The sequence below is a fragment of the Lipotes vexillifer genome, unplaced genomic scaffold, assembly GCF_000442215.2.
Source record: "Lipotes vexillifer unplaced genomic scaffold, Lipotes_vexillifer_v1.1 scaffold1783, whole genome shotgun sequence".
In the NCBI taxonomy this organism is placed as follows: Eukaryota; Metazoa; Chordata; class Mammalia; order Artiodactyla; family Lipotidae; genus Lipotes; species Lipotes vexillifer.
The window spans coordinates 15,396-32,291 of NW_006777435.1; the positions used below are offsets into that span (position 1 = coordinate 15,396).

General features: G+C 58.0%; 2 protein-coding genes across 2 annotated transcripts in view; one reads left to right on the top strand and one right to left on the bottom strand.

Annotated features, from left to right (window-relative positions):
• The window catches only part of P2RX6 (purinergic receptor P2X 6), an 8,941-nt gene extending 957 nt beyond the window's left edge, over window positions 1–7,984 (bottom strand). Inside the window, 8 exon segments of the mRNA XM_007472231.1 lie at window positions 1,194–1,303; window positions 1,392–1,533; window positions 1,611–1,691; window positions 1,789–1,882; window positions 2,073–2,148; window positions 5,027–5,098; window positions 6,797–6,947; window positions 7,842–7,984. Of these exon segments, the coding sequence (XP_007472293.1) occupies window positions 1,194–1,303; window positions 1,392–1,533; window positions 1,611–1,691; window positions 1,789–1,882; window positions 2,073–2,148; window positions 5,027–5,098; window positions 6,797–6,947; window positions 7,842–7,975 (860 nt within the window). The 5' untranslated portion in view covers window positions 7,976–7,984.
• Window positions 7,985–8,890: 906 nt separating this feature from the next.
• LRRC74B (leucine rich repeat containing 74B) overlaps window positions 8,891–16,896 on the top strand; it is a 10,520-nt gene continuing 2,514 nt past the window's right edge. The window contains 9 exon segments of the mRNA XM_007451047.1: window positions 8,891–8,990; window positions 9,582–9,717; window positions 10,120–10,256; window positions 11,073–11,279; window positions 14,348–14,457; window positions 15,683–15,715; window positions 15,718–15,757; window positions 15,760–15,799; window positions 16,824–16,893. Coding sequence (XP_007451109.1) covers window positions 8,891–8,990; window positions 9,582–9,717; window positions 10,120–10,256; window positions 11,073–11,279; window positions 14,348–14,457; window positions 15,683–15,715; window positions 15,718–15,757; window positions 15,760–15,799; window positions 16,824–16,893 — 873 coding nt within the window.

The following is a 16,896-nucleotide window of genomic DNA, read 5'->3' on the forward strand; positions in this document are numbered from 1 at the left end:
AGAGCAACCAGGACCCGCCTCTCAGGAGCTCCCTGCCTGCTGAGGGGATGGGGTAGAGGGGTCTCTAAATAGACGCCTGCAGTGGGGGTGGGGGGAGCTGCGGGGCAGGCCCAGGGCTGTGAGGGCCCAGAGTGGGGAACCAGGGAAGGCTTTCTGCAGTGGGGACACGCAGGTTGATTTTCCAGGGATCAGGAAGGAGTTCTAGACAAAGCAGTACCAGCGAGAGCACAGAGCTAAGGGGAGCAGAGCATGGGTGGGGGCCAGCTCCACATAGCTGCAAAGGGCAGGGGAGGTCAGTGAAACCAGTCCAGGCAAGGTCCGCTCGTGTGTGTTTGTGCGCGAGCACACACACGTGTGTGCTCGTGTGTGTGTGCACGCAAGTGACGAGGTGACATGAGGTGGCAGAAACATAGGATCCCACTGGGCAGCAGCAGGGAAAGGTCTGCTTGGGAGACTCAAAGGCATGAGAATAAATGCAATGCAAGTTCCTTGAATACACCCTGGATTGGAAAATAAAAAGATTTCGGACTATTATTGGCACAATTGGGGAAATTTAAATATCAGATTCATTCTGCCAATGTTAAATTTCTTGAGTGTGACAACAGGACAGCAGTCACTTGGGAAAGGTCCTTATTCTCAGGACAGCCTGGGGAGGGGTGAGTGCCTGCCGGACATCTCCTTACTTTCAAATGGTTTGGTTTGAAATCTATCTAAATATATCCAGCTCAGTCTAGAGAGGAGAGAGAAAGCAAACGTGTCAAAATGGTAAAAACAAAAACAAAAAAAACCCTGGTGAACCCAGATGACAGCTATATGGGTGTTCACGGTACTAATCTTTGAACTTTTCTATAGATTTTTGTAATTTTTTTGATAAAATCTTAAGGGAAAAGTAAAAAAGAAAGCCCCCTGTGCAGTGGAGGGAGGTGCTAGAAGCAGGATGGGGGAGGAGGGGCTGGGGGAGGGGTCCCAGCAGCAGCAGGGGTGCGGGGTGGAGGGGATAGGGCTCAGGAGGGAGGCTGGATGGAGCCTGTGTTGGGGGCCGTGGAGCTGAGACCACCTCCTCCTTCCCCTGGGCCCCCCTCCCACATACAGTGGGCATCCAGAGTTCTGGGAGGGGTGGTCTGTCCTGGCCGCCACAGGAGGACAGGCAGACGAGAACCTGGCTCGGAGCAGGTGGGCAGTGGGGGCCGCACCTGAAGTTGTAGCTCCGCTCCTGCAGCTGGAAGGAGTAGTGGGGCCAGCAGTCAGAGGCCCTGGTGTCCAGGTCGCAGTTCCAGTGGACGTGGACGCCCATGGCACCGCCCTGCAAACAGCACAGCACTGCTCCACCGGCTTGGGGCCGGGGGCCCTCTCCCAGCCCTGCTGGAACCCTGCCCCCTCCACAGACCCACCAGCAGCGCCAGGTCCTCAAAGACCCCTCCAGCTGCAGCCATGAGGTCCCTGATGCGGAACACAGGGCAGGAGGGGCTGGAGCGTGGGTCCTAGCGGCAGCGCTTGAAATATGTTGGGTCCTGGGTGTCCAAGGCATTGGACCTGAAAGGGGTGGGTGGGGGTCAGGCCAGGCAGGGGACACAGAGGGTCTTCGACCAGCCAGGACCCTCCCACCTTACTTGGAGAAGTTAAACTTGCTGAAGGTGACGGTGTTTTTGATGAACAGCGTGAAGTTCTCGGCCTGGACCAGCAGGGGCTTCCTGTGGGAGCAGGGGGCAGGGCGGGGGGGTGGGGGGCGTGGTGAGTGGCAGGCTCTGTGGTCCTGGGGCAGGGGTGGAGGACGCAGGGGAGACTTACACAGGCACAGCACCACTCTCCACTGGGCACCAGCCCCTGATCTCACAGGTCTTGTGGGTCCCGTTGAACACTACGCACTGGCCCGTTTTTATGCCTTGAAAATGTAAGACAAACTCCAGGCCCTCAAATCTCCATGGGGCCTGGGGAGGGGTGGGGAGGGGGCCATTGACAGAGAGACGCAGAGGCACCATGTGCACTGGTGAGCCACCCAGGGTCCCACCAGGCCCCCGGAGCCCCCACTCCAGTGGAAGCACTGCAAGGTGGGGGTTGGGGGGCCCAGTTACCGTGGCTGTGGGTCCCTCTCTCCCCTTCAGGACAGTCCTGGGCGGCCCAGCAGCTAGCCAGCGGGATGGAGGGGTGCTAGGGGTGAGAGAGCAGACTTGCCAAGGGCCAAGGGATGCCTCCTCTGTGACCTGCCCTGCAGTCCACAGGGACACGCCCCTCCCTGCCTTAGCCTCTCAGGGATTCCTGAGTTTGGGGGCACAAGAGAAAGCTGGAGGGTGCAAATGAAAGGGGGACGTAAACAGCCCTGGCTGGGTAGGGGTGCAATTGCTGTATTCCAAGGCCGAGCAAGACTCCTGCCCTGCTACTTCTGTGGGGGCAGAAGTGGTTCATCCAGGGGGACTTCCCTGGTGGCGCAGTGGATAAGACTCTGCGCTCCCAATGCAGGGGGCCCAGGTTTGATCCCTGGTCAGGGAACTAGATCCAACATGCCGCAACTAAGAGTTGGAATGCCGCAACTAAGGAGCTGGCGAGCCACAACTAAGGAGACCGCCTGCAGCAACTAAGACCCCACACAACCAAATAAATAAATAAATATTTTTTAAAAAAGAAGTGGTTCATCCAGGCCCAGCTCCTCTGGTCCAATTCAGAGGACAGAACAGGGAAGATGGCAGGACGGTGGGGAAGGTGAGTTCATGCCAGGGCGGAGGTGCTGGGGGATGACCAAGGGGGCGGCCCTGGTGGGAGGGGCCTGGGAAGTACACAGGCTCCTCCCTTCCCTGCTGGTTCTTCTGTAAAACAGGGACATAGGTGCCTGCACACAGCGACAGAGTTCTGGGGATCAGCCAAGAGGGGAAGGTGGTGAGCTTTCTGGGGGTCCCAGGCCCCGAAAGGAAGGCACAGCCTCATGGACGCAGTTCTGTAGTTTTGTCCTGGCTGAGGCTTGACGCTGCTGCCCAGGGCACCCAGTTCAGGGGCAGCAGCGGGGACACAGCATCTGGTGGTAAGAAGGGCTCAGGGGCTCTGAGCCAAATGTGATTAGAGGGCAGAGGACAGTGTGGAGCCACCTGCTCTGCCTTGCTGTCCCTACCTGTGTCCTGAATCTGCCCCTCTTCTCCACCCTGGCTGGGCCACCATCTCCTTTGTCCAGACCCCATGGTGACCAACATGGGTCCCCATCTCAGCCTCATCCTCCTCCATCCAGCAGCCTGAATCATCCCTCCCAAGGCACAGAAGATGAAGCGCCCCTCCCCTGAGCCCCTCTGCGCCCCCCATGCTCCTGTGATCAAGCTCAGCTCCACAGCAGGGCTGTTGGGACCCTGATATCTTGGGCTCCACCCTTCCCACTCCAGTCCAGAGGCTCCAACCCCACTGAGCAGCAGGTGACCCCAGAGATGCCTCACCCCATACAGCAGGGGCCTTTGCCCACACAGCCCCCTCTGCCTGGACAGCCTCAAGATCCTGACTGAGTCTCTGAGTCCAGTGGTAAACCCTTCCTGAGGCCCTGAGCTGGCAGAGGAGTCGCCTCCCTGGGGCTCCCAGCTGCAGCCTCTGCCCCTGTCGCAGGACCTGGCATCGTGGCTGGGCCGTCTGTGCAGAAGCTCCTTGGCGTATGCGGGCTGGACTTCTACAGCCCCGGGGGAGGCTCAGCAGGTTTCTGAAACTGTAACACTACAGGGAGCACGGTGTGCTGGGAGGGACCAGATGACCAGGACCCTCAGAGGAGCTGCTCTCAGGAAGCCGGGTGGTCAGATCTGGTGGTCAGTTTCATGGGACAAGCCAGAAGCCGGGATACAGGGCAAAGAGGAATCCCATGGATTCCAGAAAATGCAGAACCATGGCCCCAGAAAAATTTCAGGACAGTCCACACACTGAACAATAAATAGGCGTCGTCTGAGCATTTGGAAAGGGAAGGACATCATGCATTTGCCCAGTGCACACACATCACCTCCTCTGAGGATGGGGCTGACCAGGGACATGTGACATCCCCAGCAACTGTGGTGGGACCAACGACCAGGACTTAGGGGCAGGGACCACACAGTTACTCTCCAGCCCAGCAAGCAATTAACTTTTAGCCTCGATTAAAGAAAGATGTCACCATGGAGGTAGGCTTCCAAGGCTATGTCCTGGTTCCTGACTGTTCAAGCAAAATCCACAGCTAGGAAACTGTACGCTTAAAAATGGTTAAGATTGTAAATTTTATGTTACATGTATGTTATCACAATTTAAAAAATTGGAAAAAAATCCACAGCTGGAGAGAAGAGTCAGTGGGCTCTGTGACAGAGGCTGGATCCCTGGGACATCCCTAGGCAAGGGGAAAAGGTGAGATTTCAGGGGGAGGATCTGCATTTCTGGATAAGAAATGGATCTGAAGATGGCAGAGACGGGCTTGACCACAGTTGTAGTGAAAAGTACTCAGAGACCATAAGGGACCCTGAGCGCAGCATAAGCAGGAGTGTGCTGTTTGCGCACAAAAATGGAAACTGCCCCAGCACACATTAATAGAGGCTGTGCGTAGAAAAGGGCTTGCCTGTTTCTTTTGTTTGTTTGTTTGTTTGCACTGGGTCTTCGTTGCTGCGTGCGGGCTTTCTCTAGTTGTGTCGCGCGGGGGCTACTCTTCATTGTGGGGTGTGGGCTTCTCATTGTAGTGGCTTCTCTTGTTGCAGAGCATGGGCTCTAAGCACATGGGCTTCAGCAGTTATGGTGCGTGGGCTCAGTAGTTGTGGCGCAGGGACTTAGTTGCTCTGCAGCATGTGGGACCAGAGATCGAACCCGTGTCCCCTGCATTGGCAGGCAGATACTTAACCACTGCACCACCAGGGAAGTCCCCCAGCTTGCCTCTTGCTATTATAAGAGTCCACCTGAGCACTGTGCCCCGTTCTGGGTGTTACCCTGACAACCTCCAGAGTGCCTAGAGGTGGGACCAGGATGTGGAGGGGCCTGGACACCTCATGGGGGACAGCAGCAGGAGATTCTGGAACTAGGAACCTGCTGGGAAGCCCTCAGGCAGCCTTACCTCTGGGCATCTGCCCTGAACTTGTTCTGGCGTCACAAGGAAATTGGTCACCAAGAAGAACACGTTCTCTCCCTAGAAGACAAGTGTCAGGGTTGGTCTCTGCTCCCCACTCCCATCGGGAGATGCCAGAAGCCGACAGCTTGGCTTGTGTGGGAAGGGGCCCTGGCCCCATCGGGTCATCAGCCCTGAGCCCCAGGAAAACGCTCTCCAGTGACGCAAGGGAGGCAGAGACAGGAGGTTGGCTGGGCTGCTGGCCATTTCTGAGCCCATGTGTGCCTCTCACATTCATTTAGTTGCTCAACCAGAATTTTCCAAGAGCCTCCTGCTTCCAGGCACTGAAGATCCAGGCTAATGGGGAGGTGTGCCCCTCACTGCAGGCATGGCCAGGGGCCAGGGGAGCCGGAGGTAAGCTCTATCTGGACAAAAGATGACTGGCGCCTCTGTGCTGCACACGACAGCTCAGCGGGTGTTGGGGATGCACGCCCAGGAAGCGGAGGCAAGGGCTGGGCAGAGGCAGAGGCAGCGGTGTGGTGGCAGTCAGGATCTAGAGGGGCTTCGTGGCCACCATCATGAAAGGAAGCCTCCTAAGGGTCAAAGGTAAGGGCTGGCAGGCTCAGCCTGGCTGCCACATGGGGACCCACCAGACGACCTCAGCCATCCAGGGATGGTGTGAGCAGTTGTGAAAGCTGTTAGGAAATGGAATGAACAGGAGGGAGGGACGGTAAGGCATCCAGCAGGTCCAGCCTCGGCACTGGTGGATGTCATTGGATGACAAAAGGCCACACTGGGAGAGGGAGATGATTTCTCTTTGGATGTGGCAGGTGTGCACCCAGGAGGCAGCTGTGCTCAGGGCAGGTGGTCACCGGGGTTAGAATTTGGGCATCAGCAGGACAGAGGAGGAAACTAAGGTTGTGGACAATCGGGTGGAGGGAGAAGTTGCCGGAAATGCAGCATGGGAGGGGCAGAGGAGGAGCACTCGACAGCAGTGTTCCAGGTCAGAGAGGAGGCGTCCAGGAAGCTCCAGGTCTTGGCACCCTCCACCCCTCTCACCCCACCCTCAAGCTCAAGCCTTGAGCTCCTAGACACTCCTCTCCTTTCCAGATGCAGACTTTTAATTTATTTTTTTCTTTTCCATTACGGTTTATTACAGGATACTGAATATAGTTCCCTGTGCTATACAGTAGGACCTTGTTGTTTATCCATCCTGTATATAAAATTTGCATCTGCTAATTCCAAACTCCCAATCCATCCCTCCCCCACTACCCTCCCCCTTGGCAACCACAAGTCTGTTCTCTATGTCTGTGAGTCTGTTTCTGTTTCATAGATAAGTTCATCTGTGTCATATTTTAGATTCCATATATAAGTGGTATCATATGGTATTTGTCTGTCTCTGCCTGACTTACTTCACTTAGTATGATCCTCTTTAGGTCCATCCATGTACCTGCAAATGGCATTATTTCATTCTTTTTTATGGCTGAGAAATATCCCACTGTATACATGTACCACATCTTCTTTATCTACTCCAGATGCAGACTTTGTAAATGCATCCCTCTGGTCTGGCTTCCCGACACATCACCTCCTCTGCACAGAAACCTCTTACACATCCCTGAAAGCCCTGTCCAGACACCACTCCTCTGTAAGGCCCTTCCTGAGCGTGGCCCTGTGACAGCACCTGCACATCCTCTGGCATCACATCCCTCTCTTGCACACACTCGGTGCAGGGGTGGTATCAGAGGTGCCAGTACCTGGCAGCAGCACCAAGTCACCCACCTGTGGTGGCTTCACGAAGTCAGCCACATCCCACAGCCGGTTCCCCAGCTCCTTGATCTGGGTTACGGAAACCCCTTTGAGTTTGGTGATGACAGAAATCTGGGGGTCCAGGTCCTGCTCCTGGTAGCCTTTTTTGACGAGGAGGGCCCACCTGAGGAGGAGGCAACAGGTGGTATGGTATGTCCCCGGCACACGGCAGATCTGGGACCACCTGCTCAGTCTCTCCCCCGATACCCTCCAGGCTCCCAGGCCAGCATTCAGGGGCCCCACCTCCTCCCCACCTCATTTCCCACACCAAACACCCTGCACAGGCCAGAGGCTCTGGCCATGCATAGGAGAGCCAGTACCCTCACCAGGCACCCATGGGCTTGGAGATGCCCACCACCACCTCCTTCACCAGCCAATCCCCTCCCCCTGCCCCGCCTAGATCCAGCTTCCTCTTTTTTTTTTTTTTTTTTTTTTGTGGTACGCGGGCCTCTCACTGTTGTGGACTCTCCCGTTGCAGAGCACAGGTTCCGGACGTGCAGACCCAGTGGCCATGGCTCATGGGCCTAGCCGCTCCGCGGCATGTGGGATCTTCCTGGACCGGGGCACGAACCCATGTCCCCTGCATCGGCAGGCGGATTCTCAACCACTGCGCCACCAGAGAAGCCCCCAGCTTCCTCTTTAAAGACTACCCTGACCCAGCTTAAACTGGTGGTCTCTACTGGGGGCCTTAGTGCTTCAGCTCTCACAAGTGTCAGGGACTACCCCCTGCCAGCTGGGGGCCTCCTGTGCAGGGATGGGGGCCCATCCTGCTCTGTGCCCAAGCCCAACATGGGGCTGGGAACAAGGCACAGGAAAGAATGCAGGAGGGCACCCAAGCACACAACCTGCTCTTACACCCCACTGGCCTCTAGACAGACGGAGAGCCTTCCTTCTGCCCACCTCCTGCCCTGCTCCACGACCACCAGCCCAGCCCCTGAAGAGTCAGACCTTCACCCCTCAGCCCAGCAGGACCAGCTGTGATCCCTCCGGCTAGCACACCCAGGAGCCATTCTCTTACCCCACCACGTAGACCACGACCCCCAGCTGCAGCAACCTCTGCAAGGCGCCCACCCGCCAGTTCCGGGTCCTCACATACTTTTCTGTTTTGTAATCCAAAAGCCCCCAGCCCACCACGGCCCCTGGGGAGCCCATGCTCCCAGATCCTGCCGGCGGCTGGGGCGCGTGAGTCAGCACAGCAGCTGCAGCCACAGCTGAATGGGAGGTAAAGCAGGCGCCAAGCCGGGCCAGGCCAGCAGCTATTAAAGGGACACTCAGGACGAGATTCAGCCTCCACCTCCCAGGCCCAACCCCCAGTTGCCCTGGGCCTCCCATCCGCTTCAGACTCCCTCTGCTGGGCCCCAGACACACAGAGAGGAGCAGTCTCTGTCCACTGTCCTCTGGCCTTACCTCCTTGGGGTGATGACGGGTGGGATAGGTATTGTGAGAGGGCGGCATGGGCCAGCAGGAGCCCAGAGGAGGACAAGGAAAGCTTGCGGAAGAAGCAACCTCTGAACTGACACTTGCAGATCTTAAGTTCAACAAGCAGCATTGGGGAGGAATGTTCTCGGTGGAGGGAGCAACATTTGCGACGCTAGAGCGTGTGAGAGCTGGGAGCGTGACCCTGGCTCCAGAGAGGAGGTGGCCAGGCCCTGCAAGGTCCCCCAGCCTCCTCTGCGACGCCCCCGAGGAGCTGCCCCACCCCCAGTTTCTGGAGTGGAAAGGAGGCGATGCTGCAGCCGCCTAGGGCGAAGGGAAGACAAGCCCGCCACGCGCCAATCTGTCCCGGCTGCGAGCGGGTCAAGGTCAGCCCGGGGCCGCAGCGTTGTCCGCAGCAACCAACAACTCGGGGTCGCCTGGACAACTGCCGCCCGGGAGGCTCTCTATTGGCTGCAGCGGGCGCCTGTTCGCCACGCATCGCATCCGATAGGTCAATGCACCGGAGGGTCCGCCCACATCCCCTGGCCGCGCTCGGGACGCAGCCCTCGCAGTCCCGGCCTCGGTGTCCGCCAGTGCAGAGTGGAAGTAACCACGAGGGGTCCCTGCGAGGGGCCTGGAGAGAAGGAATTGATGGAGGAAGGGGCGGCGGCGGCCGCTGGGTGTCCTGCAGGGGTCCCCGAGGCCCAGAAGTGTTCGGACGCAGATTCGAACTCCGACCAGGAGAAAGAAGGTGCCTACGGGTCGGGGGTCAGGCTGGGGCCAAGTAGGCAGGGGACCCTGTCCAGCAGGAGCGCATCCCTCCGTGGACACCTTCGGGGCAGCCGGCGGCCGCTCCAGCCCTGTGCCATCTCCGTGATGTTCCTGGAGGCATCAGGAGTTCCACGATTAGAACAGGCTTCCAGAATGATGTTAAGATGCAAAAATCCTGCCAAACAGTGTAAGAAGGGCTGTCCCACCCTGACATGGGATCAGGGCTGGGTTTTCCCAACCCTCAGGAGAAACTAAAGTAATGGATGTATAGAACTTAGAATTGCTTCAGCTTCCTTCCCCATAAAATGTTCATAAAGCGTATGTGGTCTGCAATCCAGCGGAAGAGACAGCATGCACTTTGGTGTCAGACAGGCAGGGTAGGGCCAGGATCAGCTGCCACAAGCTGCATGACTTTGGGGAAGGGATTTGCATTCTCTGAGCCTCAATGTCCTTGTCTGTATGTGGGGGCAACAGTCCCTACTAGCAGGAGGAAATGCCTCTAGAAGGGGAAAAAGGCTGCGTAGTGATGGAGGCAGGGGAGGGGTCCACATCCATCTCTGTCTCCTATCAGGAACCCATAAGCTTGGAGAACTGGGCAAGGACACCCTCTACCTGAGGTCTTGCTGGGCCCACAGCGTTGTGCCTGCTTCCTGCTTTCTGCGCCAAGGGAGCACCCCAGAGCTCAACCTGCAGCACCGTGGCCTGGGGCCCCAGCTACCCCTGGAGGGATCCTGGGGCCAGGCTTGGAGGGCAAGGACCTGGGAGCAGCAGCCATGGGTGTGGTCCCTTCCTGAGCCCATCCACACACTCCCCGGCCTTGCTCTGTACCAGGCATGTCCCATCCCCCACAATGGGTGACAGGTGGGATTGGGGCTATGACAAAGTTCAGTACAAGGGCTGGGGAGCCTGCAAGGGGCCCATAACTTGCTGGAGAGTCAGCGAAGCTCCTGGGTGGAGCCTATAAGGAGAAGCAGGTGTCCCTGGGCTTGTGGGAAGGGGAGGTCCTTCCAGCTGGAGGGCACTGAGTGGGCTGAGCCCTGCAAACAGAGCCTGGGTACTGGCTAGCTATCTGGGGCCCTCAGCTCTGGGAAGGGCTCAGGCCCCTCTCTGCCCCAGGCTGCCCAGGCTCTGGCTTCTGTGTTGACCTCCAATCCCTACATCAAGCGGCTGGAACTTCGGGACAGTGGGTTCTGTGGGGCCGGCACGGAGGCCCTGGCAGGTGCTCTGAGCAAAAGCAGTATCTGTGGTAGGTGCCGTGCCTGGGACAGGGGGGCAGGCTACCCCCACACCGGGCCTTGTCACCCCCCGACCTGCCAGTGTTGCTGGGGGCGGAGCCTCATCACAGGGTGGGGAGGGTGGGGTGGAGTTAGACCCTCTGTGGTGCACCCAGTGCTGGACCCCTCCTCTACCCTCTTCTGCTAGCCAGCACCCCTGCATATGTCGTCCTCCCAGTGCCTGAATGCAGGTGGGAGTGTGCGGCACAGAGGGTCAGGGGCCGGGCGCGGGGGGCGGGGTGCTGGAGTTTGTCAGGGCTGGGTCAAATGCCGCCTCTGCGGCAGGGTGACCCTGGGCAAGGAGCCAACCTTGCTGAGCCTCAGTTTCCAATCTGTGAAGTGGGCCCAACAATGCCACTTAGACCTTGGGTATGTGGGAAACATATGCTCAGCGGAGCGTCTGCTCACATATGAGCTCCACGCACAGCCACCTGGGCTGTCACTGCCAGTCCCCGGAAATGTGGCAGTGGGGGCTTCTGTGGGTGGGCTGTGTTATGCCAGGCACAAATCATCAGCGGGGTGGCTGCATCTACATCGCAGACATCCTCCACAACCCCACAAAGTAGGTGGTTTTAGCCTCTTGACAAAACTCGTGGAGACATGGAGTGGGGGTTGAGGTCTGGGAAGCTGCCTGGGGCCAGAGGGGACCCAGCTGATGGGTCCATCCACCCCTGGACAGTCTGACTGCAAGGCCCCTCCTGCTGTGTCAGGCCTGGAAGGTGTGCGGGAGGGAGGAGGGTGAGGCCTGGCTTTGGATCCCACCACTAAGGAGTGGTGCTGGCCCCCAGATGTGGACCTGTCGGAGAACCAGCTGGGAGTGGTGGGAGCCTGGGCTGTCTGTGCTGCCCTGGCGGTGAACCCGGCTGTGCAGAAGGCACAGCTGGCAGGGAACGGCCTGGAGGAGCAGGTGACCCAGTACCTTGCTGAACTCCTGCTGGCCCACACAGGCCTGAAACCCCTGCACCTGAGCTATAACCAGCTGAATGACCAAGCAGGTAACATCCGGCCACTGGCCAGGGTGACCATGGTGGCACTCATGTCCATCTTCCTGGGGCAGGGTGGGTGGAGTAGGCAGGACCACTCTGAGCATCCATGCTGTGGATCCTGCTCCCCCCCCATCCCCGTACAGAACTCGGCCCATTCCCCGAATGTCTTACTGCCCACCACTGCATATGCTGGGTGCTGACAGCCACTAGGGATCCAGCCATGAAGTATACTAAGTCCCTGCCCTCAAGGAACACACGTTAACAAGATAACTCTCCATAATTATTGTGTTACAAAAGGAACAAACAGGGCTTGATTCTAGAGACGAATGTGGAGCCCCTCCCCGCTTTAGAGAGGTCACCACTCGGGAGGACTCTGTGAGGAGGAGATGTTTAAGCTGAAATGTGCAATGGGGGAGGAATCAGACATGGCAAGCCCAGAGGGAGAGCATTTCAAGATGAGGAACTATTTCCCAGGCACACAGACACCAGTGTGACTGGGCTACTATGCCAGGAGAGAGGGTCCAGCTGTGGGATGGAGAGACAGCAGGGCCGCAGAACTACAAATCATGGCAAAAGGCAGGAGGATTTCATTCCGAGTGCTGTGGAAGACATCAGTGGGATTCCTTGATCTTACCACTTTCGCTCATGCCCCAGGGCCTTTGCATGGGCTGGCTGCTTTGCCAGGAACATGCAGTTCTACCTGCCTGTCCTCAACCACCCCAATTGATTTTAAGAATCACCTGGGACCCTGGGTTAGGAATACAGATTCCGTGGCCCTGGGCCTCCTGAACCTCTGTATCCTCTTGGGGGAGATGTGGGTGCATCTGCATTTTAACAGGAGCCCCAGGAGATTTGTCTGATCCAGAAAGTTCGGGGATCACTGTTCAGTGTGAGTGGGGGTGGCGCCAGCCTTGGCTTGGGCGAATCAGCCCTAGAGTTTAACCGCCAGAGAGACAGTCTGCCTTCTAAGAAAACTGTTGTGAAATCAGTGAAATTAAAAGAGAAACTCTCGGGCTTCCCTGGTGGCGCAGTGGTTGAGAGTCCGCCTGCCGATGCAGGAGACACGGGTTCGTGTCCCGGTACGGGAAGATCCCACATGCCGCGGAGCGGCTGGGCCCGTGAGCCATGGCCGCTGAGCCTGCGTGTCCAGAGCCTGTGCTCCGCAATGGGAGAGGCCACAGCAGTGAGAGGCCTGTGTACTGCCAAAAAAAAAAAAGAGAGAGAGAGAAACTCTCCCTGGTGGTTCAGTGGTTAAGAATCCGCCTGCCAATGCAGGGGACACGGGTTCGAGCCCTGGTCCAGGAAGATCCCACATGCCGCGGAGCAACTAAGCCCGTGTGCCACAACTACTGAGCCTGCGCTCTAGAGCCTGTGAGCCACAACTACTGAGCCCACGTGCCTAGAGCCCGTGCTCTGCAACAAGAGAAGCCACCGCAATGAGAAGCCTGCACACTGCAAAGAAGAGTAGCCCCCACTCGCCACAACTACAGAAAGCCTGCATGCAGCAACGAAGACCCAACACAGCCACACACACACACAAAAAGGTAACTATAAAAACAGTTCAAAAAAAAAAAAAGAAGCTCATTTAAGACTTTCAACAAACTAAGGGTAGGCGTCCCTCTGGGCCTGCACGGTCAGAGAGTTAGCACAGGAGAGGCAGTGAGGATGGAGGGGCTGGAAGGCAAGGCCCCACGAAGGCTGCATGGCAGGGATGGGCTGTTTCCCCAAGTGGGGATCTGTGGGTGGGACAGACTCCCTTAGGGGTCTCAGTCTCCCCACCTGACCCAAGGCAACGGTGGCACCTACCTCATGGGTTGGCTGCAGGGGTCATGAAGAACAAGCATTGGAACTACAGGAGGCCCATTCAAGGGTATAGAACTTTCTCACCCTCCAGCTGTTCAGCAAAGTGGCGGACCACTGCCCTCCTCTCCCAGCCCTGGAGTGTCTGAGGAAGAGCAACGTACATGTCTGAGAACCTGCGGGTGTCATATCCAGGATGTGAGCCCCCTTCTCTGGGAGGTTCCCTGGGAGGCAGCTCAGGGAGTCCTCACTGTCCTGCAGGGAGCTCTCCTTGGTGCTAACACTTCTGTGGAACTGGCGGCTGAGCCCTCTGCTCTGGGCATTTCTTCAAACCAGCCTGTGCTGGGTGCCGGCACCATGGACAGGGGTCAGATTCAGATCCCCCCAGGGGCTCCCAGGTGTGTGGGAGAGACGGGCCAGGCAGAGAGGTCTAACAGCCAGAGCCCGGAAGGATGGAAGCACAGTGGACGTGGGGTCCACAGTGGCCCGGCCCAGCCTGGCGGAACAGGGTGAGGATGAGGAGCTCTTATCCAGGTGAAGAAAGGGATCAGCAGGTCCACACGGGGGTCAGCTGGAGGCTGAGAACTGGGAGCAGGTCAGACCAGCTGAGTGTTGACAGTGGAAAGCGGGGTGGGTGGGTAGGGCTTCTGCCCATTTTATGTGTAAAATCTCTCTCAGCTTTCTTACCCACCCAGCCCTGCTCTTTCCTTTTCTACACCAATGCCTCCTTGCTGCCACAGCTGTGCTGGCCCTGTCACCTCTTGCGTAGACAGTGGCACAAGCCATCCAACTGGTCCCCTGGCCTCTTGTCTCCGCCCCCTCCCACCCACCTTCTCACTTCTTAACGCATCTCTCGAGTGCCCGTCACTCCCACCTTCTTCCACTGGCTTACCTGGCCAGCCCTGCGCCAGGCCTGTGTGCATTTCCACAAGCACATCCGCTCCTCCCCGGGTCCACTCTCCACGGTGCTTGCCCATGTGCACAGTGTGTCCCTCAATCTTCAAGGTTCTCTCTGCTTTCTTGACCCCCTAGGCAGGGTTGGTCCCCACTCTGTCCCCACACCTCCCTGTTGTGGTCTGTAATAGCTAACATCCCATTAATTTATATTTATAGCTTCTCCAATAAATATGAATTCCTTGAGGGCAGGGCAGGCCCACGTGGGGTTCAACGCCCTGACGCTGGTGTGCAGCAGAGACCTCAGCCCACAGCGGGCATCGGTATCACTTTTTGAAGGAATGAACAGAGTGAATAAAAAGTCTGTCTTGGTGTTTCTGAAGGGGAGATGCTTGGACCAGCCCTGGCAGAAAACACAGGACTCACTGAGCTTAACATAAGCTGGAATTACCTGCGAGGCCCAGGAAATGTAGCCTTCGCCAGGGTACTAGAGGTATGAGGCCTCGCCCAGTAAGCCCCTCCGGCCTGTACTTTGGGGGCAGGTCTCCCAGACGCCAGCCCCCCATCTTTCGCAGCTCTTCAGTAATGAGTCTTGGATCTTTTCAGCAGAGCTCAAAGAATGTTTTTGTTTTGTTTTGTTTTGTTGTTTTTTTTGCTGTACGTGGGCCTCTCACTGCTGTGGCCTCTCCCATTGCGGAGCACAGGCTCCGGACGCACAGGCCCAGCGGCCATGGCTCACAGGCCCAGCCGCTTCGCGGCATGTGGGATCCTCCCGGACCGGGGCACGAACCCGTGTCCCCTGCATCGGCAGGCGGACTCTCAACCACTGCACCACCAGGGAAGCCCTCAAAGAATGTTTTTCAGGTGATTTTCATTTTCCTGGCTCTACTTAAGGACGACAACATGTGGTCTCCCTGTGCCCACTCTCATGTCACTAAGTGAGGGGTCCACAGCTGAATGTTGCACACCTTCTGAGACATCACAGACAGGCGGCCGGTGGGGACACTATGCAGTCCAGTGACACATGCTCACCGCTGGGCAGATGCAGATGCTTCCCTGAGATGACAGCCTTGCGCCCTGGGATTCCAGCACACACTCTCAAACACCCTGCCTGCTCCCTTGGGTCTTGTGGTTCGTAGGTCTTGGGAGTGAGCAGCACAGGCGCCTGTGATGCTTCTGGTGGCGGCTGCCTCTGTGGGATCCTCCTCGGGGAACAGCAGCCGCTGCCTTGCCCTCTGACAGGGCTGACCTGGGGTCCTGCCCCCCAAGGTGACAGATCAGGCTCTGTGTCCCCAGGGCACCCACGAGCTCCCACCCTCCTCCCCATCACATTTCCCTGGGTATGTTTCATCCAATAGCCCTTCACTGGGGTGCCCTCTGGGCCCTGGGCTGCACTGTGCCTTGGGGGCCCTGCCCTTGAGAGGTCCCCAGTCGGGGGGGTGGAGCTTGATCACTGTGTCTCTGGGGCCTGCTGCCCGAGGAAGATGGCCCAGTCCTGAGGCTCATTCACATCCACACCCACCCTCTGTGCTTGCTTCTGGTCTTTCCACTCTGCCAGTCACCATCGTCCAAGCCCCAGGGCTCTGTTCTGGAACCTCTGTGGTCTTCTGCTCTCTGTCCATGCTCTTTGCTCCTCGGGCCTCCTGGGCTTGGAGGCTGGGGACTGGCTTCCTCCACCTTCACATGTGGTCCCATGGGGTTGCTGCTTTGCATCCCAGTCAAACATCTTCCTGAAGGTCTTGGACATCTCGTATATAATGGCTGTGGGGATCCAGGAGCCTCCGCACTGGGGGAGGGCTCAAGACCAACAACATGTTGGTGGAGGTCTACACGAGGTGAGAGCACGGGGTGCCCCGCCCCTGCCTCCAGGCCCACGGCCACCCAGGGACTGGGGCTCATCTTGCTGCTGTTTACCACTTCGTGCCCAAACCTGCCACACACACTCATGGTGGGGCTGCAGCCACAGCCCAGCTCCGTCCTTCTCACTCAAATTCCTCCTTTGTAATTGGGACTCGAGGCCAGGGGCTGGGAAGCGCAAACGCGTAAGGCATCTTCAGCAGAGCCTGGTGCAGGGGTGGGTGGGGTGTGTGCTCCACACGAGTTTTCCTCCATTTCAGGAGGAGTGGTCTTCTCTGCCCAGCACACGGCTGCTGAGGGGGCCTGCCATGGGTGGACTGCTCCTTCAGGCCCTGGCAGGGTCCCAGGCCTCCTGGGAAAACCAGAGCGGGAGCCACAGCCCAGAGGGAACGGAAGAGGCAGAGGCCAGACAGGTCATGGGCTACTGCGGCTGAGTCTCACGCCAGGGCTGCCGGAATAAGCTGGGCCTGCCTGCCATTGGCAGGGACATGTGCTCCATCCTGCCCACTTTTCCTCCTTATGGAAGGAGCCATGGCCAGAGGAGAGATGCTGAAATTCAAGGTCAAGCTGGGGTCTAAGTTAGAGGGACGTGGGGCTGACTGTGGAGACAGAGTGGCCGAGAGCAGTGCTGAGGCCTGGAGTTTGTGCCCATCAGGAGTAGGAAGAGGTGGGGAGGGAGCTGGGTGGCTGTCATGGGGATAGGTACAGGGTGCCAGCTGGGGCAGGATGCGTGGGAGCACCTGCTGAGTGCTGAGGGCCAGGGAGCAGCAGCTGGTGCGGGAGGTGGGGGGAATAACACTCTAGGTGTGTTTGCTGGGCAATCTCCCTGAACACCGAAGCCTCCGATGAAGCTTTTACACACTGACCTGCCCAGGGCCCCCGGCGTGTGCGTGAAGCTGGACCTGGGGGCTGCACCAGCAGCTCCAGCCAAGACCCTGGGGGCAACCTGGCTCTGCACAGTTGTTTGCAAGGCAGTACCATGCACACGCCTTTCTGTTGCAGCAACAACCGCATCTCTGCAGTGGGAGCCCTGAGCCTGGGCCTGCAGGTCAACCAGACACTGAGGATTCCTGCT